The sequence below is a fragment of the Schistocerca americana genome, chromosome 3, assembly GCF_021461395.2.
Source record: "Schistocerca americana isolate TAMUIC-IGC-003095 chromosome 3, iqSchAmer2.1, whole genome shotgun sequence".
Classification (NCBI taxonomy): Eukaryota; Metazoa; Arthropoda; class Insecta; order Orthoptera; family Acrididae; genus Schistocerca; species Schistocerca americana.
The window spans coordinates 885,380,798-885,406,661 of NC_060121.1; the positions used below are offsets into that span (position 1 = coordinate 885,380,798).

At 39.9% G+C, this 25,864-nt stretch overlaps 1 protein-coding gene across 1 annotated transcript in view; it reads right to left on the minus strand.

Annotated features, from left to right (window-relative positions):
• LOC124605330 (serine/threonine-protein phosphatase 6 regulatory ankyrin repeat subunit B-like) overlaps window positions 1–25,864 on the minus strand; it is a 353,003-nt gene that overhangs the window by 93,654 nt on the left and 233,485 nt on the right. The window contains exons 11-12 of the mRNA XM_047136936.1: window positions 23,231–23,332; window positions 10,569–10,679 (exon numbers count right to left, since the gene is read on the minus strand). Coding sequence (XP_046992892.1) covers window positions 10,569–10,679; window positions 23,231–23,332 — 213 coding nt within the window. The remainder of the gene's footprint in view (window positions 1–10,568; window positions 10,680–23,230; window positions 23,333–25,864) is intronic.

Consider the following 25,864-nt stretch of genomic DNA (forward strand, 5'->3'; position numbering starts at 1 on the left):
CACCCCTCACACAGCATGCCTTATCACACAACTGTTGGTGAAGACTTCATCTTCCCATGGTTGTCTTTACGTTACGGACTGCATATAGGGCCTCGGATTTCTCACTGATACTGATGCAGAGGCTAGTGTTATACCTATGGCACTGGTCTTTCCTTGTACATTCCTTACCAAACTGACACTGTGTGTGGTGAACAACTCCTGCATCAGAGTCCTCAGTGCTTGTGGACCTCCAGGTTCATCTCATGTCATAACTGTGTTTCCTGTGGACATTTCAAGTCACTGATGTTGATGAACCAGTGCTCAGCATCAACTTCCTTAGACATTTTGGATTTTCATCTAACGTACAGTCAGATTCAATGCTACACCATGCACCTGGCACACTAATTCTGGGCTCGTTTGGCACAGCCCCTTCCATGCCACCTATACAAGATCCCCTCCTACACTCCCTCTCCAAGCACTCTGTGTTATTGGACCACCTCATCATTTCACTAGTCAAGCTTTTGCTCAAGCCCTCCACCATCGACACTCTTCAGGTGCACAAAGCCTTACTGCGTCAACAGATCAACAATGCATCTGCGTGGATGGTATATGATCTTCATGTAGTATGCCATCCCTCCGACACAATTTCCTCACAATTGAGTGATGCGGCTACTATCCAGTCTGCTCCACCTTTGTCACCATTGATGTCTCAGGACTCCAAAGTCAGTGACATTTGTCTCTCCAGTGTCTCACCCCAGTGTACTCCCCACTTGTACTCCTCAGGCGAGTTGCAACAACGCGCTCATGGCAGCGATCCCTAGTGGCATGTGCCATAGAATCATTACAATGGAAGGTCCTCCCATATACCATAAGGCCTTAATACCCAAAAGTCACAACATGCCAGGTCAATTGTCACTCAACTACTCAACATCAGAAGCATTTGCCCATCAGACAGCAACTGGTCTTTCTCCATACACCACGTCCAAAAGAAATAAAGGTTTTTTGTCAATGTGGGGATTACCACGTCCTAAACTCTTCAACTGTCATAGATAACTACCCAGTCCCTCTCATCCAAGACTACACTTAGTTGCTTAATGGTGCATGGGTATATAGTATCCTGGACTGCTACAAGGCTTACCACCAAATACCTATGTTCACTGACAACTTTCCAAAAACCTCATTGATTAAACCCTTTGAGCATTGCAAGTAGTGCTTCATGCCTTACTGCATTAAAAATGCCCCAGTGTGGCAGAGATTTATTGACTCTCACTTGGACAATGTGCCATTCACATATGCTTATCTTGATGTCATTTCGATTTTTCAATCTACCACTGAGGAGAATGAACGGCACCTGTCACAGGTCCAGGTCACACTGCACCGCAACTGTTTCAAAATCAATCATGAAAAGTCAAAGCTGACCTGTGACAGTATCACCTTCCTGGGTTATACCATTTTTTATGATGGTAGCCGACTGATGTCTGACCATATGGAGCTCATTGGCAACTTACCTTCACCAATGGAGACTACCGTGAACTATGCAGTTTCCTTGGCATCATAAATTTCTGCTGCTGCCACCTACCACATACTGTCTCTATTCAGGTCCCCCTTACCAAAGCCCTCGTTGATAAGAACACGTCAGGCTCTGGAAAGGTGCCTTGGACGAATGATACGATCACAATTTTTGAGTCACTCCAGATCAGCCTCACCCGTACTGTCACACTGGCTCACCCAGGGCCCAATGCTCACATCTCAATTACCACAGATGTGAGTGACACATTGATTGGCACAGTATTGCAGCGGCATATCAGCAGCACAACCAAACTTCTTTGATTCTTTTCCAAGAAACTTTCAATCTCTCAGTACAAATGGACAACATTCGACCACAGACTTCTTGTGGCCTACCAAACAACAGTTCCACGATGATATCGAGGGAGACAAATTCACCATATTTACGGACCACTGCCCGCTGGCTACCACCATCCATAACTATGGAAAGGATGTTCCTCCTCAACAGTTCTAGCACATGGACCTCATCTGCCAGTATTCCACAAATGTGCAGTACATGCTTGAGTCTGATCATGTCATCACGGATATTTGTCCCAGATAAACATCATCTCTACTCCCCTCTACAGGAACGAGTAGGCATGCCTACTGACAGATGGCCCTGAGCTAGCTGACATGTTGACAGACACAAAATGCTCTTTAACGCATCACCTCCTCCTGAGTTTCCCCATAACCATCATGTGCAATACCTCGACAGGCATGCTCTGCTTGGTAATGCCTGTCCCTCTATACCAGTCAATCTTCACATATCCCTGCAGAGACTGGGCCAACCAAGTATCAAAGCTACAACAAAACTAAGTACTGAATACTTCATTTGGCAAAAAAAAAAAAAAAAAAAAAAAAATTGTTGCACTTGGACACCCACATGTATCTCATGTCACAGTAGTAAGGTGGGATGGTATGCCAGCCCCATCTTGGACAATTCAGCATCCCCAAAGGTCGTCTATACTATGTCCATATTGACATTTTGGGACCACTAGCGCCTTGAGATTGTTTTTGTTAAATTCTGTCTATCATAGACAGAGTTATGAGGAGAGATGAAGACATTGCTCTACCTGACATTGCGGCCAAAACAGTTGCCCATGTTTTTGTTAATTCCTGGATTGCCCTCTTTGGCTGCCCCTCCTCATTTGAAACCAACCAGGGACACCAATCTGAGTCCCCACTCTTCTCAAAACTTTGCAAGCTGTACAGTTTCAACAAATTTCGCACCACTGCTTACCACCTGTAGAGCAATGGTCTCATGAAACATTGCACCTGCACACTAAAGGTGGCACTTGTGTGCCATGGAGGTTCCCAGTCAGAAGCACTACTGTGGACCCTTATAGTGATATGTGCTGCTTACAAGAAGAGTCTCCAGACATCACATGCAGACAAGTTGTATAATGAGCTGCTTGTCCTACCTGCCGAATGCATTGCCACTTCCGTAGCCGTATTCTCCACCCCATGTTTTTGTTCACAAAGAACTTGCTACTTACAATGATGTGATGCTCCATGATGACTCTGTTCAGGAATCATGCAAGCTTTCCTACTCGAGTCCTCATGAGGTAGTCACTCATGGACAAACACTTTTGACATCATATTTGATGGGAAATGTCAGATGATCTTTGAGAACTGACTGAAACCTTGTAACACCTCCGATTTACATATCCCGCTCGATCGAGATCTGATAGCAGCCCAAATAAATATTAATTAATGTGACCGTGTACCTAATGGGGCTGGCAATCGGATTTGACTGCTACGGAGTTGTTACATTCCATTTTGTCCTTCTCAAATGCTGTAATAATGAAATGTCTGGTGACAAGAAGAACGCCAACACAGCTTCATTAATCAAGAACCTATATTCGTCTCTAAAACACAAGAAAAAGGAGACAGCCACTGCCTTTGTCATACATACTTAATAACGGCTAATCTCAGCACAGGCTTCCTCGCTATTCATTATCGTCACATGCAAATTCTATCGCAGCAATCCAACACTGCAGTCCAAATGATGGCGGTGCGGTAGACGCGAAACCACAAATATCGGCACAGAAATATCACTGATCACTCTCGTAATTATACTTATTCACTTTCCCGTATTATTCTAACACAAAGGGGTTAAACCGCGGCAATGGCCACTCCCTTTGTTGGTAAGCCTTGTATTACAGCAACAGGCCTCCGCACAGCTCGGCCCGCAACCTGGGAACTGACTCAACTCTACACTCGCTCTCGCAACCCGACACTATCGATTGTTTGCCCTATTGACCTGTGCCGAGTGCAAACTTATAGTAAGGGCCTACGGACCCCTTACAACCTGCTGGGTCACTCTCCGATGATCTTACTCAGGCTGTCAACATATGATACGTGAAGTGACAGCGAGTCACTTCCCCTTGTGGTTCCCACATTGGCCTCCTACTGTTCCGAGTCACGTGAGCAACAATAGTGAAGTACCATGTGTCACCCCCACCTCTGCCTCCACACAGATGACTCTCACTGTGTTCACTGCTGACCTCTCTACTGAGGTCAGGAACAATACAGCCTCCATATAAATCATCTCACCACTGTCTTGAGACAATGCCTCCACCATGAACATCTGGCTCCTGAACTCTTTCAGACTACCTCCGATCCTCTTGACACCTCATATTTACACAAATATTTCCTCTGATGGCCCAGTCTCCATCATCAGCCCCATTTGACCTCTGATTATGGTCATCACTCTCGCCAACGTCCTCCCTCTTTCCCACACAGAATGTCCTCTTCATCTACCTGAGTGAATGGGAGATTTTATCATCAGTGGCATCACCAGCTTTGCACAGCCTTCATGCTCTGAACTCCCTTTGGGGAGAGGGGGGGGGGGGGGGGGGGAAATGGCTCTGTGGCATCCATCAATCACTATGTCACTATTGTTAATCGTTGATATTATGATCTTTAACTTTTCTCTCTTTGTCCTTGTGACTGTGCAGTGCGATGAGTTGTTCAATTGTATTGTGCTTTTATGTTTCATTAAATTGTTTTTACTCAATTGTTTGTTGACAATTTCCATCCTTGACCACATCAACGTTAGGACTGGAATTACTACAATGTAATACTGGACCACCCTTCTAACCATAACCTACCAAGAGCCCAGTTTTGCTTATGTAATAGTTTATCTGATGCGAAGGAAAATTATGAACAAGTTCTAGTAGAACTAAACAGGAAAAATTACCCTCTTGATATTCTGTTACCTTGCCAAGTCTTATGTTTGTATTTATCATAAAACTGCATTAGGAAAGCTGAAGTTATAAGGAAGATCATGAATGTAGTCATATCTTAACAATAGAAAATAGAGGATCACATTAATATATGACAGAACCTGAGTAATAATAAGTTCAGAGTAGGGAAGCATTAAGTATGTTGTCCCACAAGATTTGGTGCTGGGTCCTCTCCTGTTCCAGGACACTGGAGGATTCTTCAGAAACTCAGATGTTTGCTGATGAGAGAAGTATGCTAATATAGGGCCTAATACAACCACACCATACACAGACAGTAAAATGGTGACACATGCCTAAAATTGTTTCACAATAAACAGCTCATCCCCACCCCCAACCCTAACAAGACTTATATAATGTAATTCAAAAAGACATAAAACTAACTTATGGGTACCAGGAAACAAATCAATGGATAAATATTGGCCAGAAAACAAATCAATGGGCAAATACCTCTACATCTACATCATATCCCACAAGCAACCTAATGGAGTGTGGTGGAAGGTACTTTCGGTACCACTATCTGATCCATCCAACTCTTCCACTCATGAATAGTGTGTGCAAAGAATGATTGTCAGTAAGCATCTGTATCGGCTCTAATTTCTTGAATTTTCTCCTCATAGTCAATATGAGAGATGTATGTGCGCGGAAGTAATATGTTGTCCAATTCCATCTGAAAAGTGCTGTCCCAAAATTTCAATAGTAAATCTCTCCATGGTGCACAATGCCTCTCTTGTAACATCTGTTTGTCTAACATCTCCGTAATGGTCTCTTGCCGGCTAAACAATCCCGTGATGTAACGCACCACTCTTCATTGGATCTTCTCTATTTCCTCTATCAGTCCTACCTGATAGGGACCCCCAATGGATGAACATTACTCATGAATTGGGTGAACAGGCATCCTATAAGCCACCTCTTTTGTGGATGAATTACATGTCCTTAAGATTCTTCTGATGAATATGAGTATGGTGTCTGCTTTTCCCACTATCTGTTTTATATGGTCATTCCCCTTAAGATCGTGCTTAGATATTTTATGGCAGATGTTGTCTCCAGCTGCTTGTCACCAAAAGTGTAGCTGTACAGTAGTGGATTTCCTTCCCTATGTATGTGCAATATATTACATTTATTTACGTTCAAGGTCAACTGCCAGAGCCTGCACCAATCATCAATTCTCTGTAGGTCATTCTGCAAAATTCTTATTATCTTCTGGCGTTGCTACTTTGGTATTGACAACTGCATGATCTGTGAATAGCCTTAAAGAGCATCTGATGCTTTCTGCTAGATAATTTATACATACTGTAAACAGCAACGGTCCTATCACACGTCCCTGTGGTACTCCAGATATTACCTTTTCATTTGTTGATTTTGATTAGTTAAGAGCAATGTGTTGAGTTCTATCTGCAAGAAATTCTTGAATCCAATTGTAAGTCTTCTCCGATACTCCATAAGCTCATATTTTTTTCATTAAACAGCAATGTGGGACAGTGCCAAATGCGTTACTGAAATCAAGGAATACAGCATCAATGTGAGTGCCATTGTCCACTGCACTGCGGATCTCATGGAGGAACAGAGAGACCTGAGTTTTGCAGAATCTCTGTTTGTGGAATCCATGTTGATTTTTATAGAGGAGACATTCATTTTCCAAAAACGTCATAATTCTTGAGTATAAAATATGTTCCACATTTCTACAACAGATTGACATCAACGATATAGGTCTATAATTCTGTGGATCTGTATTATGGCCTTTCTTAAAAATGGGAATGAGCTGCACTTTTTTCCAGTCATTAGATATCTTTCATTGCTCCAGCAAATTGTGATAAACTGCTGCTGGAAGGGGAGCAAGTTTTTTCACATAATCTTTATAAAATCTTATTGGTATCTCATCTGGTCCTGACACCTTTCCACTACTAACCAATTGTAGCTGCTTTTCAGTTCCACAATCGGTTATCTCAATATCTGCCATTTCAACTGCCACAACACAATTGAAAGGAGGGACAGTGTTACAATCTTCCGTGGTGAAACAGCTTCGGAAGACCGAATTCAGTATTTTGGCCTTCTCTCTGTTATCTTCTGTTTCGGTGCTGGTGTGGTTGGTGAGAGAATGAATAGATTTTACCCACAATATGACCAAAATCGGTTAGATTTTTTACTCAGGTCGGCTGACAATGTCTTACTTTCAAAATCGTTGACTGCTTCTCTCATTGCTCTCCTTATGCTCATTTTCACTTCGTTCAGCTTTTGTTAGTCAGCTACATTTTTACTTCTCTTGAATTTGAGTTGAAGTGCTCTTTGTTTACATAGCACTTTTCTAACATGGATATTAAACTATGGTGGATCTTTCCCATCCCTTAAAACCTTACTCAGAACATACTTGTCTAAGGCATACTGAATGATGTCTTTCAATTTTTTCCATTTGATCTCCACATCTTTGTCCTCATCACTAAATATTTGATGCTGACTGCTGAGGTATTCTGAAATTTGTTTCCTTCACCCTTTCTGAGCAAATGTATCTTCCTCCCTTTCTTAACATTGCTTGTAGGACCCATCATCATAGATGCTGTCACACCCTTAGGATCACTGATAACTTCCTCTGTGTTAACTGATTCAATAACTTCAGTTCTGTCTATTGCCAGGAGGTCCAAGACTTAACCCACTTGAGTTGATTCTCTAACTATCTGCTCAAGGTAATTTTTGGACAAGACATTCAGATCAATGCCACACGAATCCCTGTCTCTGGCACCAGTTTTGGATGGTATAACACTCCCAATCTATACATGGGAAGTTAAAGTCACCCACTATTACAATGGTGTGATCAGGAAAATTATTAATGGTATTCTGCAAGTTCTGTCTGAAGCACTCTACAACTGCAGATCATGACCCAGGTGGTCTATAGAAGCATCTGATCACTGTTTTGGCTTTTCTTTGTTACTCAATTTCACCCAGATTAATTTGCATTTGGAATTTGTGATAACCTCACTAGATTTTATTGAATTTGTTACTGCAATAAACACACCACCACCACTGAAGACTAACTTATCCTTAGGATAAACATTCCAATCTGAACTTACTGGTTAAGAGTCCGTGTGTGATGTTCTTAGGCATCCAGATTGATAATAAACTGAAGTGGTACCAGAATACGGATGACTGGACCAAGAAGGTCAATTATGCCTGCTCTGCACTTAGAAATCTCTCTCACTGTGTTGATATGCAGTTCACTTTGCTTACTTTAACTCAGTACTGTCCTGTGGCATAATCTCCTGATGCAATGCAGCAGAGGTCAAATGTGTTTATTCCACAGAATTGTGCAGTAAAAATAGTGTGTAAAATTGATAACTTAACTTCTTGCACAAGCCCCTTCAGAGACCAAGGGAATCTTACATTTACATACCAATACATACATGCCCTACTCCTAATAGTATTTAAATTTAATAACAATAAATAATTCAGAATCAGTGCAGTTGACAACTGCAGTACTGTAAGTAAAATAAATTCCATGTACATTATGTTTCCCCAGCAATGGCTCTGAATTGAATGTTATATTCTACAACTGATTGCCAGAAGGCATCAGTATGAACTGAAAATTATTAGATACTCAAAAAAATGAGGCAAGGGAATAAGCTCAACAATGAGTCATCCCAAGAGAAATTGTTAATACCACGTAAGTCCACCCCTGGACTCGATAACCAGCTGTATTCGATTAGGGAGTGAGTCCACAAAGTTGTGCAGGTGCATCGCATCCGGATTAAGCCACTCGCTGAGGATCTGATCGCACAATTCCACCAAATTGTGGGGATGCTGAAATTGTCATTTTACCTGCTATTCCAATATGTCCCACAGATTTTCTGTCACATATTCTTCCAGTCCAATAAAGTTTGCTGCTGCCATCCTCATGTCCCTGTGTGACTAATGGCCTCCTGTGAGGTGACTGACTACAAATGCTTATTGCATGCAGTTCCTGGCACAACATTCTCTCTCTGTAACATGTTGTGATTGGACTTCCATTCACTGCCTGTATCAATTCCCATCAGGTTTGGAAGTAATTCACAAGCTGTGGATATTTTTCCACTCACAGTTCTGATGTGTTTCATGGCCAGGTGTGTTACACCGCTGCTTGTAGACACACTGAACAGCCTGCTGTGAAACACTGACAAATCTGGCAACTTAACACACTGTCTGACCTAGGCACATCCAAACACGATTTTCCCATTTTGCACTATGTCACTTCCTTACATTTACCCATGTTTACATAAACATCTGCTTGAGACACACATATCTCACTGATGGCTGCTGTCTTGTGCTTGCACAGAGACAGTGCACATGTAGTTGAACATGATACTCAATCGCTGCACCACCTGTAAAGGAGTAATGACTAATCTGTGCATGCACACTGAAGTGACTATTTTTTCCTCTGGTGAGCTTACTTTATTAGCCTTTCTTTTTACAGTATATCAGAATATTTTGGCTTGGAGGTGTATATTCTGACTAACTCTAATAACTGTACTAAATAGATCATTAAATGATTTGGCAAAACAGGAATGTCATTAACTGTGCATTGCCCTGTGATGCATTTGAATGAATCAAAGTTTTATTGATAAATGAATCAATCAGAGTTTTATCAATAAATTATGAGACCTAATTGGGATGAGAGGGAGCTGAAAGTATTAATTTTACTTTTATGTGCATATTGGTTGTAATACACATTTTACTACCTGAAGGCAAGTTATGGTGAGAAATTATGTTTCATAATTAATTAGTTTCCTCAACTGAATTTTTCTTAGATCCTGCTTTATCAATATGGAACCAAATTACGTTTATTTTCACCTCATAACTTCAGGAAAAAATTGTCAATCTAAATCCCAAGGGATGGGAGGAGAATTTGGTGGCGCGGTGGTGGTGGTGGGGGGGGGGGGGGGGGGGGGAGGCTGGGGTAGAGGAAGGGCAAAGCCTTGAAAACTCTCAGCCCACGCCACCGACCTCCCTACCCCTCTACCCCCAGTGCAAAAGCCCAAACATTCTGGATGGGTGACCCTATGCCCGATGATGTGTAGCTTGGTCACTTTTTATTTTCTTCCATGGTGCAGTTTTCAAAGTCTACACCCTCATCTTCAGGAGGTTAAATGGTTTACATGTGCATTTCTCTCCCTTAAGGTGTGGGTGTAAAACCACAAAATGTGTCATGGAAGAAAATAAAAAGTGGGTGAAACAAGGAATAGCGTAAAATATCTGTAGCCACTTTGTTTCTGAGAAATATAAAAAAAAATGTCTTTAGACACTTTCTACAACTACCCAGAAATTTTCCCGGAAAGGTAGACAATGTCTGGTAGACTGTGAACATCTGTCATACTGTCACCACAACACTTCCATTCAAACAATTGCCGAAGGGTGATAAGTCAGTAAATGGAACACAGTGTATCTCAGATAATTTATTCAAATGATGGAAAGTCCAGGATGGAATAAAAGCTGCCACACATTTTAGGTTTCAGCCAAAAGGCCTTCTTCTGAAGTAAAAAACATGCACACTCATTCACACATGCACAGCAACCTCATACATTACCATTATTATGGGGTGTGCAGCCACAGCAGCCAGAGAAAGTCTCATGTGTGTGTGAGTTGTGCTTGTGTGAATGTGTGTGAGTTTTCTACTGCAGAGGAAGGCCTTTTGGGCAAAAGTTAAAATGTATAGCAAACTTTTTGTTGTGCCTGTCTGCAACTCAATGTCTCCTGCATATGGTGAGTAGCAATCTATCATTTTCATAATACAATTTATTGTAGCAACTTCTAGATGCATTAGTCATTTTATACCTTCCAATTTCCTTCTTTAGCTGCATAATGTAGTGGTGTTCTGCCATTATGATCTGCAACATTCACTCTCATTCCACTTTGTATGAGCCTCTCTGTAATCTTTGAAAATTCCTGTAATAGACCATTCATACATTAGTCACTGACATAGAAAAGAAATTAGAAAGAAATAGAAGTTTGAAGCACTGGTGCAGAAACACATTTACTAATTTGGCTACAGATAGTTTAAAAGTTTTTGTTACTAGTAGTGTTTAAGACATGTTCCCAGACAAACATTAAAGTTTATACTGCAATCATGATGTGCATAATATGGGGACAACATTCTCAAGTCACTTCAAAGATGGAGGAGAGTCACACAACACAAAAGAAACTTGTTTGAATAACTTTGCAGTTACACATCAGAATGTTAGAAAACTAAAAGAAATATTAATGAACTTCTTACCAAAACACAAAATCTAGAATGTCAAAAAAGAAGTTGACATCTTAAGTCTATCTGAGTACTATGCAAATACAGGAGTCTATATGTTAAACATAAAGGACTATAAATTAGTAGCCCATTTCTGTAGCAAAATTTAGAGACAGAAGGAGTTTTGTCATGTATGTAAAAATAACATCAAGTTCAATTCTATTGATAGCAGTAATTTCTCTATAATGAACAATTGGAAATGTGTGAGTGTGAACTGCTGCTACCAAAAATGCCATTTATAATTGTTACTGCGTATAGATCACCGCCGAGAAACTTTCAAGTAGCCTCACAAAAATTTGAACAAATGATAATCTGTGCAGATTTTATGATTTATTTACTGAGAGACTGAGATAAAAGTAAAAAAAAAAAAAAATAGAAATGCTGCTTAAAAGCTTGTGTTGTGTTCTAATTTTTCCCACCAGGATTACACAGGAAAGCAATAAACAATACTTTTGAAAGTGAACACTTAAAAAGTGATATAAGTATTTATCCAGTAGTGAATGACCTCTCTGCCCATGATGCACAACTTGCAATACTAAACAATATATCTAACTGCAGTGAAGTGACATTATGGAAAACAGCTAGAACAGTTGATGAATGGATAATGGAAAGTTGACAGCCAAATAATTAGAGTCACTGCCTTTGGTGCAGGGGAACCAAGGTTTGACTCCCAGCACTTCTTTGGATTTCTGAGGTATGGAAGTCTGGAACACGGTCTAATCAACCTCATGAGGCCAAATGATGATCTGCTTGAATAAAGGAGTAGCAGTGTCATCAGGACTCAACTACTGGCAATAACACGCTGGAGAGGTTTACGTATGCTTGATCACTTCCCATGATCATACACCATTCCTTATACAGAGTTGTAGCCAGCTGTTATCCAGTCAGAATGATGAGTGGTGTTCATGTTTACAACAAAATTTCAGTGTAGCCTAACAGGAAGCTATTTAGAGGGTTATTTACAATGGAACAGATGTCGGTTCCAAATTTTATGCATTTTTAGATTGGTTTTTATCAGTCTTTAATAACTGATTTTCCAAGAAAACAATAAAGTATGGTACAAGAAAACTATCAGAAAAGTCCGGTTTACATAATAGTCAAAATATCATGTGCCAGGAAAACAAAATTGCTTTAAATGTTAAGGATAAACAGAGGATAGGACTGGTTACAAGCTGCATTATTATGAAAAGCGATTAAAAAATCACACAGTCTCCATATAATGCCTACAATAATAATTCAGAAAATAAAATAAAATCTGTATAGACAATAGTTGGAAGAAAAACTGGGATATCTGTTAAGGAATGTGAGGAGTATATTAATAAATGCAATAGTAAAATAATAAATGACAACCTTCAGGTAGCAAAGTATTAGCAAGATGGAAAGCAATAAGGGATCACTTGTTGAAAATTTTGGATTTTTAGTTATTGTAATTTTTATTTTCAGCATTAAATTCTGGACAATCTATTAAAAAAGTAGATTTCTATCTCTAAATTTGAGTGAGTTATGACTGGTTGAATATTTGTGATGAGAATCAGGTGTTTTGAGATAAAATGTTTCAAAGTTTCACTTTATTACCATTCTTTCATTGGAGATTTTTAAGAAACAAATTTTGCATATATGTTACCTTTAAAATGTCCTTTTCAAATGTTACCATATTTTTTAAGTTAACATTACATATAATGTGGTTTTCCCCTTCAGACCTACAGTAAATTGCAGTCTACATAAATTTAAAACCAACAAAATTGGTCCCAGATTGAGAGAAATTAGTGAACTCTGTGCTGTTTTCTTTTGGCAGATTACTGGTGTTTATATTCTATGTCATTCTCAGTTCCAGAAATATAACCTCAACATCAGCAAGACCAAGACAGTGGCAATGGCAGTCAACAGATATGGGCAACAAGCAAGTGTACAACTAGGAGACCACCAACTGGATGGTGTGGACAGTTTTCCTTACCTTGAGAGTGTAATTTCCAGTGATAACTTTGTCAGAAATGAAATCACCAACAGAGTGAAAGAAAAGGATCTGAATTCTACGAACAAGTAAGATCACTTTTATGGGATGACTTGATCCCAAAACCGGCCAAACTGATGATGTTTAATAGATATTTCATACCAATATTGACCTGTGGTATTGAACCCATGTGGAGTTGCTAGTCTCCCATCAGGCGCCTCCCCAGGTGGTGGATAGGGGAACGCTCACCAGATATGGTGGGTACTGGGGAAATAAAATACCCAGGGCGGACCAAAACTAGCAAGCCTCCACCCCTCTAACAAGGGAAGGGGGTTGGTGGCAGGAAGGGTATCCGGCTGTAAAAAACATTGCCAAAATAAGAGGAATGATGGATGCTTCTCAAGATAAATGTTCCAGAGTAACAGCCTCCCATTCGGATCTCTGGGTGAGGTATTTTGCAAAGGATCCAAAAGTGTTCAAGATCAGAGTGGGAACTGTAAACGTGGGAATGATGACGAGAAAGAGAAGAGAGATAGTAGACATGATGCAGAGGAGGAAGATAAATGCTTTGTGTGTGCAAGAGACAAGATGGAAGGGCAATAAGGCAAAGATCTTAGCTGAAGGCTATAAGCTACTTTATAATAGTGCAAGACCAGAATCAAGTTGGAGTTATTTTGCACAGAGAGCTTCAAGAAGAGGTATGTGAAGTCAGCAGAGTAAATGATAGGATCATGTATGTTAAGATGATGTTTGGCGGAGAAATGGTAACAGTGCTGACAGTCTATGCACCCCAAGCAGGATCTTCGGAGGATGAGAAGGAAAAATTTTGGAGAGATTTGGATGGAGTAATGGTTGGAATACCAGAGAATGAAAGAGTGATAGTCGAAGGGGATCTAAATTGTCATGTTGGCGGGAGGGAAGGTGAGAAGAGAGGTGGCATGGAGGATGGGGGTATGGCGAGAGAAATGAGGAAGGAAAAAAGATAGTGGAGTCTGCAGTGGCTTTTGATCTAATGATTACGAATACCTACTTCCAAAGTAAAAGAGAAAAACTAATAACATACATGAGTGGCGAAAATAAAAGCCAAATTCATTACATATTATGTAGAAGGAAAAATAGTGGGGAGGTGCAGAAGACTAAGGTCATATACAGCGAAGGAATAGCAACACAACATAAGTTGATTGTAGCGGATTGTGAGATGAAAGTATGTAAAAGACAGAGAAACATAAATCAACCTGAAAGGAAAATTAAGTGGTGGAGATTAAAGGATAAAAATTTGAGAGAGGAGTTTACTGAAAAAGTACTGGGAAAAGTAAAATTGGCAGAGAGTGTGCAGGAGTGGTGGAAAGTAAATAGTGCTATTATAAGGAAGACCGGGGAGGAAGTGTTTGGGTTAACATCTGGCAGAGGAGTGCCATAAGGTAAGGAAGCATGATGGTGGAATGAAGAGGTGCAGAAGGTTCTGAAGGAAAAGAAAGACACTAAGAGGAAGTGGGGTATGTCCAGAAGCGCTGAGGATGGGCAAGCATACAAAAGTGCAAAAAAGGAGACAAAATGAGCCATGGCTAAAGCTAAAGCCAGATCAGTAAGGGAGGCACACAAACAACTACAGAAAAATCAGGATATGAGACAACTGATACAGATAGGCAAATCAAGAGATAAAGTTTCTAAGGATCTAACAGCAATAAAACAAATTAAAGATGAAACAGGAATAATTCTGCATGACCATGGAAAAATAATCCACAGGTTGTTGAATTATTTTGAGAAATTGCTGAATGCAGAAAATGTAAGAGTGAAAACTGAGGAAGGAGGGGCAAATGAAGGATTAATGATGAATATAAGTAGAGATGAAGTCGAACGGGCAGTTGAAAAGATGAAAAATGGGAAGGCAGTTGGCCCAGACCAGATCCCCATTGAGGTATGGAAGTGTCTCGGTAAAAAGGGAATTGAGCTCCTTTTGGATTTAATGAAGAAGATTTGGCAACAGGAGGAGATGCCAGACGAGTGGAGAACTAGTGTACTGATCCCAATATTTAAGGGGAAAGGTGATGTGCAGGACTGCATTAACTATAGAGGTATTAAACTGATGGCACACAATGAAAATTTGGGAAAGAGTTATAGAAGCAAGATTACAAAAGGAGACTGTGGTGTGTGAAGAACAGTTTGGGTTAATGCCTGGAAGAGGAACAATTGATGCAATACATGCTTTAAGGTGGATAGTGGAGAGACACGGGAAGCTACAAGCTGATCTACATATGGCTTTCATTGATTTGGAGAAAACATATGACAGACTCCCAAGGGAAGGAATATGGAGAAGCATGAGAGAGCAGTGCGTGCCAGAGAAGTATGTGAGGTTAGTGAAGGAAATGTACAGAGGAGCAATGACACAGGTGAGAAGTAGTGTGGGCATGACAAAGGAGTTTCTATTAAAAGTAGGGTTACGTCAAGGGTTTGTGCTTAGTCCCTACCTCTTTGACCTGATTATGGATGTGTCGGTGAAAGATGTGAAGAAGGAAGCGCCGTGGAATGCGGATGTTTGCGGATTATGTAGTTCTTTGTGAGCAGAGCATTGACAAACTTGAGGAAAAGCTGGAGGATTGGAGGAAGGCACTAGAAGAAAGAGAGATGAAAATTAGCAGGACAAAGTCGAATATTTAGCACTGAAGGATATGCAGATGAGGTCTTGCAAGATCCAGGATGATGAGCTGAAATTGGTCTGCAAATTGAAATACCTGAGGTCATACATACAGAGGGACAGAGGACTGGAAAGCGAGATACAACACCGAATAAATTGCGGTTGGAACAACTGGAGGAAAATGAGTGGAGTGTTGTATGACAAGAAGGTGAGCATTGGCTTGAAAGGGAAAGTGTACAAGTCAGTGGTAAGGACTGCTATGATATACGTGGCAGAGACATGGCCAATCACAGTAGCCCAGGAAAGGAAGATGGAAGTGGAGGAAATGAGGATGCTGAGGTGGATGTGTGGGGTAACAAGGAAGGACAGGATTAGAAATGAATTTGTTAGAGGAGCTTTGAAAGTGGGACCCATGGGGAGAAATATACAAGAGAGCAGACTAAGGTGGTACTAACACTTACAGAGGAAAGGGGAAGAGTATATCGGAAACAGAGGTGAAGATATAAAGATTGAAGGAGCGAGAAGGAGAGGAAGACCAAAGATGAGGTGGAAGGATAAGATATCCGGGGACTTAAGGGAGAAAGGATGGAAGAAGAAAGAGACAATAGATAGAGTACTATGGAGGAGAAGGACCCAGAAGAGCAATGCCGACCCTATGTGATGTGGGACAAGGCGATGGTAAAGAAGAAAGAAGAAGAAGAAGAAGATTGACCTGTGGTATTGAAACATGCACCCTTACAAAAAGAGAATCATCAAGACTGCAAGCAGCAGAGACGAAATTTCCACAAGGAAGACCTCAAACCTGATGGATGGACTTGATCAAGGCTGATCTAGTGATCAGAGGATGAACAGTGGATGATGTTCTCCATGAACAGGTGTATCTGGACAGGACGAAGTGGAAGAGGCTCATTACCAGTACATGGGAAACTGGAACTATTAAATGATGATGGTGACATTGTCTATATTATGACCAATTGCAAAATGGCAACATCTGTAGTCATTTATAACTCTAATATAAAAATGGACCACTTGTTTCATTTGGAACTAATTATAAAATGTTTCTCTTTTGTACAAAACAACTCAGAGCTCCTTAAAAAGCCATTTTTTTCCCATCAGTCTTCTGACTGGTTTCATGCGACCTGCCACAAATTCCTCTCCTGTGGTAACCTCTTCATCTCAGAGTAGCACTTGCAACCTACATCCTCAATTATTTGCTGGATCTATTCCAATCTCTGTCTTCTTCTACAGTTTTTGCCCTCTACGGCTCCCTTTAGTACCATGGAAGTCATTCCCTCACGTCTTAACAGACATCCTATCCTCCTGTTCCTTCTCCTTACCAGTGTTTTCCACATAATCCATTCCTCACTGATTCTGCCCAGAACCTCCTCTTTCCTTACTTTATCAGTTCACCTAATTTTTAACATTTGTCTGTAGCTCAAATGCTTTGATTCTGTTCCGTTCCAGTTTTCCCACAGTTCATGTTTCACTAACATACAATGCTGTACCCCAGTCATACTTTCTCAGAAATTACTTCCACAAATTAAAGCCGACATTTGATATTAGTAGACTTCTCTTGGCCAGGAATGCCCTTTTTGCCATTCCTAGTCTACTTTTGACGTCCTCCTTGCTCACTCTATCAGTGGTTATTTTACTGGCTAGGTAGCAAAATCCCTTAACTTCGTCTACTTCGTGACCATCAATCCTGATGTTAAATTTCTCACTGTTCTCATTTCTACTACTTCTCATAACTTTTGTCTTTCTTTTATTTACTCTTAATCCATATTCTTTACTCATTAGACTGTTCATTCTGTTCAGCGGATCATGTTAATTCTTTTCCACTTTCACTCAGGATAGCAACGCCATCAGTGAATTGTATCACTCATATCATTTCACCTTGAATTTTAATTACACTCCTGAACCTTTCTTTTATTTCCATCATTGCTTCCTCGATGTACAGATTGAACAGTAGGAGGAAAAGGCTACATCCTTACATTACATCATTTCTAATACAAGCACTTTGTTCTTGGTCTTCCACTCTTATCATTCCCTGTTGGCTTTTGTACATATTGTAAATGACCCATCTCTCCCCATACCTTACCCCTACTTTTCTCAGAATTTTGAACATCTTGCATCATTTTACATTATTGAATGCTTTCCCCAGGTTGACAAAGCCTATGAACGTGTCTTGATTTTTCTTCAGCTTTGCTTCCATTATTAACCACAAAGTCAGAATTGCCTGTCTTGTGCCTTTACCTTTCCTAAAGCCAAACTGATTGTCATCTAGTGCATCCTCAATTTTCTTTTCCAGTCTTCTGTACAATTTTGAACATGTCTCACATTTGCAGCAACCGTATACACAAATTTGAAAAATATGTAACCAACCGGCTGATTTTTACATATTTTTCACATTATTCTGTATATTATTCTTGTAAGCAACTTGGATGCATGAGCTGTTAAGTGGATTGCGTGGTAATTCTCACACTTGTCAGCTCTTGCCATCTTCGGAATTGTGTGGATGATGCTTTTCCAAAAGTCAGATGGTATGTTGCCAGACTCATACATTCTACACACCAACGAGAATAGTCATTTTGTTGCCACTTCCCCCAATGAGTTTAGAAATTCTGATGGAATGTTATCTAACCCTTCTGTCTTATTTGTTCTTAAGTCCTCCAAAGGTCTTTTAAATTCTGATTCTAATACTGGATCCCCTATCTCTTCTAAATCGACTCCTGTTTCTTCTCCTATCACATCAGACAATTCTTCCCCCCTCATAGAGGCTTTCAATGTATTCTTTTCCCCTATCCACTCTCTCCTCTGCATTTAACAGTGGAATTCCTCTCTTACTGTTATCACCCTTGCTTTTAATGTCACCTAAGTTTGTTTCCTGTATACTGAGTCTGTGCTTCCAACAATCATTTCTTTTTCACTGTCTTCACATTTTTCCTGCACACATTTTGTCTTAGCTTCCCTGCACTTCCTATTTATTTCATTTCTCAGTGACTTGTATTTCTCTATTCCTGAGTTTCCCAGAACATTTTTGTACTTCATCCTTTCATCAATAAGCTGAAGTATTTCTTCTGCTGTTACCCATGATTTCTTCACAGTTACCTTCTTTGTACCTATGTTTTCCTTCCCAACTTCTGTGATGACCCTTTTTAGAAATTTCCACTCCTCTTCAACTGTACTGCCTACTGAGCTATTCCTTATTGCTGTAGCTATAGCCTTAGAGAACTTCAACTGTATCTTGTCATTCCTTAGTACTTCCGTATCCCACTTCTTTGTGTATTGATTCTTTCTGAATAATGTCTTAATCTTCAGAATACTCTTCATCACTATTATATTGTAATCTGAGTCTATGTTTGCTCCTGAGTATGCATTAGAATCCAGTATCTGATTTTGGAGTCTCTGTCTGACCATGATGTAATCTAACTGAAATCTTCCCATATCTCTCGGCGTTTTCCAAGTATACCTCCTCCTCTTGTGATTCTTGAGCAGAATATTCACTATTACCAGCTGAAACTTGTTACAGAACTCAATTAGTCTTTCTGCTCTCCCTTTCCTTGTCCCATGCCCATAGTCTTCTGTAACCTTTTCTTCTACTCCTTCCCCTACAACTGGATTCCAGTCTCCCATTACTATTAGATTTTCATATCCCTTTACATACTGTGTTACCCTTTCAATATCCTCATACACTTTCTCTATCTCTTCATCTTCATCTTCAGCTTGCGACATCGGCTTGTATACCTGCACTATCATTGTCGGTGCTGGTTTGCTGCCGATTCTGATAGGAACAACCTTATCACTGAACTGTTTAAGTAACACACTTTCTGCCCTACCCTCCTATTCATAACGAATTCTACTCCTGTTATACCATTTTTTGCTGCTGTTGATATTACCATATACTTATCTGATCAGAAATCCTTATCTTCTTTCCACTTCACTTCACTAACCTCTACTATGTCGAGATCAATTCTTTGCATTTCCCTTCTCAGATCTTCTAGTTTCCCTACCACATTCAATTTTCTGATGTTCCATGCCCTGACTCACAGAACATTGTCCTTCCATTGATTATTAAATCTTTTTCTCTTAGTAACCTTCCTGTTGGAAGTCCCTTCTTGGAGATACAAATGGAGGACTTTTGGAATATTTTGCCAATGGAGTGATCATCATGACACTTCTTCAATTACAGGCCTATGGATACACGTTGTGTGTCTTTAATGCAGTGGTTTCCATTGTCTTCTGCATCCTCATGCTGTTGAATTTCCTGTATGCTGAGTCTGTGCTTCCAACAATCATTTCTTTTTTGCTGTCTTCACATTTTTCCTGTAGCCGTTTTGTCATAGTTTCCCTGCACTTCCTATTTATTTCATTCCTCAGCGATTTGTATTTCTCTATTCCTGAGCTCCACCTTTAGGGGCAGTTTCCCAACCCTAGGACAAGAGAGTGCCCTGAACCTCTGTCCACACCTTCGCCTCTTTGACAAGGTCATTGGCAGAATGAGGGGTGACTTCTTATGCCGGATGTCTTTGGCTGCCAATGCTGATTATTAATCAAAATTTAAGCAGTGGTGGGATTCAAACCCGGGACCAAAGACATTTTGATTATGAATCAAAGATGCTACCCATAGACCATAAGATTTTGTGAAGTGTTGCATACACAGCTGTGAAATTTTGAAAAAGGGCCTCTAGTCGGGTCAGTGTTATTTCCTCATAATGACAAGATGCCCCTTTGCAGAAGATTGGCATTGATTGCTTTCAATGATATTATTGAGTCTTGTTGGATTCAAACAACAGAATTCAATAAACTATTACAAAACATAAAAAAAACTAAAACCAATATTTTAGTCATCATTGAATGTATTTGCTTATACTGAAAAGAGGTCCCTTTTCGCTTTCCAACTCACATTTAATAATCACTTTCTTGAGGTGGCTCAAAAGACTGGCATGAACAGTTCAAGGGTTACAATAATAGAGCATATACAAGTAGCAATGCCTCATAGATACAGACAAATTGCAATTATTTCAGGCTCTGGTAAGGAAATTAAAAATGTAATTAAGTACCTCAATAGTGTTGACTAAAATCCTGTATTCAGTCATATATGTGTAGTGATTCAATGGGGAATGCTTGCGGAATGAAGCAGAATGCTAGTAAATGCAGTTAATACACAAAATTACCAACAATGGATGTACAACAGAAACGCATGTGCATAATACAACTGTCCACAGTAAACTGAGCAGGCTAGTGTGTCAAAGATATTCCTTCCTGAGGGAGGGCTGAACACATATCACTGCCAAAGAGTCTTATTTATGTAATATTTTACATCATTTACGGTGAAGCCTCACAGACACCTCCACCCTCCCCTCGCCCCAGTGCAGGGCACTGGCAGTGGGAAACTGATGGCACAGTGAGGTTGATGGAGTTCACAGATGCTGATGTATTCTATGCACAGTTGTGCATGACCAGTGGTACCATGCTAGCTGCAAGGAAGTAAATGACAGGACCATTTCTTGGAGAAGAAACATTGTAATGGTTTCCCCTCCATTTCTCCCTTCCTTTAGCACAGGTGATAATGGGTAATGTATGTGGGGTGTCAGATAAGCCTATAGCAGGTTTGCTGGTCAGTGTTGAAGTTCTCTGGTTGTTCTTGTCATTGTTGTGGACTGGTTGGTTGTGGTGGTGATGAAAGAGGTGGTGTGGTGTTGTCTTTTTCTTCATGTGTACTTGCGAGGAGACTGTTTCCTACCAGCTGTGAGGATTATGAAACCACTGGTTTATAGGTTTGATATTATCAGCCCTGATTCAATGCCACTGTGTAGCTTCTAGCTGTGAGTGAACTTTCTCTAAATAAAGCAGTTCTCTACCTGCCATTCCTCATGCTGTCTTTCAATGATGACAAAATCGTCCACCAAATTTACACTTACTCCATTTGGCTGGAATTGTTGCACATCAAGGTTCAGCTTAAAATGCTGTAGTATACTGAATGTTTGAAGTTCCACCATGCAACATGGCAATGTGAGTGTTATTTTCTGTTCAAGCAACTGTTGCATCATGTGTGCTGGGTGTATCTCACAAAATCCATGTGTGTTTCAAGTGATGCTTGGGAATGGTGACTGGCTTCACATTTGGTAGTATACTGAATGTAATGTCTCCCAGATTTAGTACTCTGTGTGGTCCAAAATATGCAGTGCTAGTCTGATTGTATTGTTCTGTAACATTATGCACTCACAGTCTGACAGGACTTTGTGTACAACAAATTTTGGTAAGCTGCAGGACAGGGGCTGCAGTATTCACATTCATGCAGTATGGTATTTCACTCCATGGGGTATTGCTTGTAGCTCTGTAGTTGCTGGTGGTTGTACTAGATATATGAAATCTGCTGGTACGTTGAGTGGCTTTCCATATAAAATCTCTGGCAAAGATGCTTTGAAGTCTTCTTTGAATGTATAACAGACACTAAGTAGAACCCAGGGTAAGGACTCTGTCCACTGGCTCCCAGGGTTCATAAGTGCTGCCTCAAATATTTGAAGACAGTGTTCTGCCAGTCCACCGCACTGTGAAGGGGCAGGCTGTGGTGTGGCAGCACTCAATGCTGCAGAGGTTATATAGCTTGGAGAACAAACGGTATGGACTCAAACTGGCAACCCACTTCGGTAGTGATGAATGCCGAAACACGATATCCACAGCTGTACAAATGCCCTCATCATCATCACAGAAAGAATATATGGTAATCTTCTCACTCCAGCAAGGGGATGATCAAATTGAAGTGAACATGTTGTATCTGGCCTTTAGATATTTTGCGTCATCCAGTATCGGATGTGTATGTCATCCAGTATTGCAGTGCTGGCAAGCCATGTGAGTTCGAGTCCTTGCAGTATCGCATCACTTCAGGCCAGACAACTTGCAGAGCAACTGTGGCATTAACTGGCTGAATCACTGACATCATGGATGCTGGTAGGAGTGATTTAAAATGGAATGATCATATAAAGTTGATCATTGGTAAAACAGATGCCAGACTGAGATTCATTGGAAGAATCCTGAGGAAATGCAATCTGAAAACAAAGGAAATAGGTTACAGTACACTTGTTTGCCCACTGCTTGATATTGCTCAGCAGTGTGGGATCCGTACCAGATAGGGTTGATAGAAGAGATAGAGAAGATCCAAAGCAAATTAGCTACATAAGATGAGTTTCTACATGCATCTAGAATGATCAACTCGCTCCTTACACTTAAATCCAATTGAAGATGCACAAAATGTTCTACACTGAGAAAGTGTACCATTGCCACAGATCATTTCCAACCCTCAAAGGGCAATTGGCAGCATTATTTCAGACCACATTCAGTGGATCAAATGAGTCAATCTACAAGTGTGGGGATCTAGTGTGCATCCTATATCACCATGAGAGGACCTCTATTCTTATACAGGCAGTCTGTATGCCACCAGTACTGACACACTGTACACAATATTTGTCACTCACAAGCCATGATGAGTTTTCTGATAAACTTACAGTGTCATGAGTTGCAATATTGACACCGTACACATTATCTCGATGTGTAAAGTGGTTTCATAGGTCTCAAAGAATCCTTAACTTTTGACACAAACAAAATTACATTACCTTATGGTCCACAGACCTAGAAGCCAACATGTGAAGCAGTGACACTCCACAGTCATCCACACTACTGGGATCAGCACCAACATCCAACAGCATGTTCAGGCCCTTAAAAAAAAAACAAAAAAAAAAAACAATACAATCATTCAATACAGACATACCAGCTAAACTGCTTGTTTGCCTCTACAACAATTTAGATTTGTGAATTCAAACAGGAACAGAACTTTTTGATTTAATTGACCCTAAAACAGTCAGATATATCAACTAATCATTTCAATAGGTTGAATGTTTTGTGCAACAATTTTGTTGAAGAAAGTGTAACATAAATGTTTAAAATGGTAAGAACATTTTCCATTTCTCTTTAGTAGAAGTTCTGGCAATTTTAAATTCAACGTAACTCTTAGAGATTCTAAAATACATTGTAGCTCACACATAAATGTACCCTACATGAAAAATAAATGAAAAGTTCTCTAAAACTTGAGACACATTAGGGGCAGTGGGAAGACATTTACTATGAAAACACAGTTGATGAGCACAGAATGTAGCCCTGTATCTCAGTGTGGGGCTTTGAAAAGCTACCCATAGAAATGGCTCAAGCAATAGGGACTCCTGCCTGGAAAATTAATGGAAATCTTATCTAAAAAGCCATTCCTAAAAACTGTAATAAATATTTAGTGTCAACTGAAATTCCTGCCAGACTAGAACTCAAATCTGGATTTCCTGAATACTGTGATCAGTCAATAATAATAATAATAATAATTATAATAATAGTTCCCGTGGAGGCCCGGGAAAAGAATAGGCCTCCGGTATGTTCTGCCAGTCATAAAAGGCGACAAAAAGAACAAACCACTAATAGGGCTAACCCCCCTTTTAGTGTGATTAGTTGGTTCAGGACAGAACTAAAGAAGCCTCGGACAAGCACCGTCATGGTCAGAGATGACGCTTGAACCCTATGCCCGCCCACAATGGTAATGACACTGCTAGCCAACTGGAAAATGATTCAAATCCAAATAGAGGTGTTTTGCAGGATATGCTTCATGCAACCACCCTAGAAGGAAAACAAAGACAGAGGATGAGATGGTCAGATGAAGTTAATCGACACCTCATGTTCTGTTATTACCAAGCAACAAACCTAGGAACCAACACAACTGGATACAGATCACAAGTATACACAACATTTATTACCAGATACCCCGAATTAAAATTTTTAACAGAACAACGACTAGCTGATCAGATCCGTGTAATAATAAAAAATAACAGGATACCCCAGTCAGAATTAGAAAACATCAAACAACAAGTACAACAAATACTGGAACAAAATAATGTGCACTCAGAAGAAGAAGAAAATACAGTAATGGACTCAAACATCCCAGAGCAAACAAACAAAGAACAACATGCATCAATTAAACAGTCAGAGGAAAACAAAATCTTAAGACAGCCACCAGAACAAGCACAAATAGAACATGAAGTGACACACATGTTAGATATAGAAGAAAAATTTCAGCTGACATATGTAGAATACAAAGACACGAATACAGACATTAGACCATTCTTGCATAGACCGCCAAATAACCCAAAAGTCGAAACAACAATAAAAACTATCAACACAATCATACACATCAAAATAAATGAAAACACAACTATGGAAGAGTTACAACTACTTGTTTATGTAGGAGCACTCACTTCACTAAATATACACACTAGGCAGAGATCAGAACCAACCAACACACAGAAGAAACCCACAAAACCAGCATGGCAACACAGGCTACATATCAGAATAGAAAAACTGAGAAAAGACATCGGACAGCTAACACAATTTATAAGAAATGAAATGTCAGAAAAAAACGAAAAAGGTTAGGTAAAATCTCACAATAAGAAGTGATAGAGCAATTAGATGAAAAGAAGCAGAAATTACAAGAATTGGCCAAACGGCTTAGAAGATACAAAAAAAGTGAAAATAGAAGGAAACAAAACCAAACATTCAACACAAACCAAAAGAAATTTTACCAGACAATAGATAACACACACATTAAAATAGACAATTCACCAAACATAACAGACATGGAAAACTTCTGGAGCAACATATGGTCAAACCCGGTACAACATAACAGGCATGCACGGTGGATACAAGCAGAAACAGATACATACAAGATGTTACCACAAATGCCTGAAGTAATTTTGCAACATGAAGTCACCCAAGCAATTAATTCTACTCACAATTGGAAAGCCCCTGGAAAAGATAAAATAGCAAATTTCTGGATAAAGAAATTCACCTCAGCACATTCACATCTAACTAAATTAGTTAACAGTTACATTGCAGACCCATACACATTCCCTGATACACTTACACATGGAATAACTTATCTGAAACCTAAAGATCAAGCAGACACAGCAAACCCAGCTAAATATCGCCCCATAACATGCCTACCAACAATATACAAAATATTAACTTCAGTCATTACACAGAAATTAATGACACATACAACACAGAACAAAATTATAAATGAAGAACAAAAAGGCTGTTGCAAAGGAGCACGAGGATGTAAAGAGCAACGATAATAGATGCAGAGGTGACATATCAAGCTAAAACTAAACAAAGGTCGCTATACTATGCATACATTGATTACCAAAAAGCTTTTG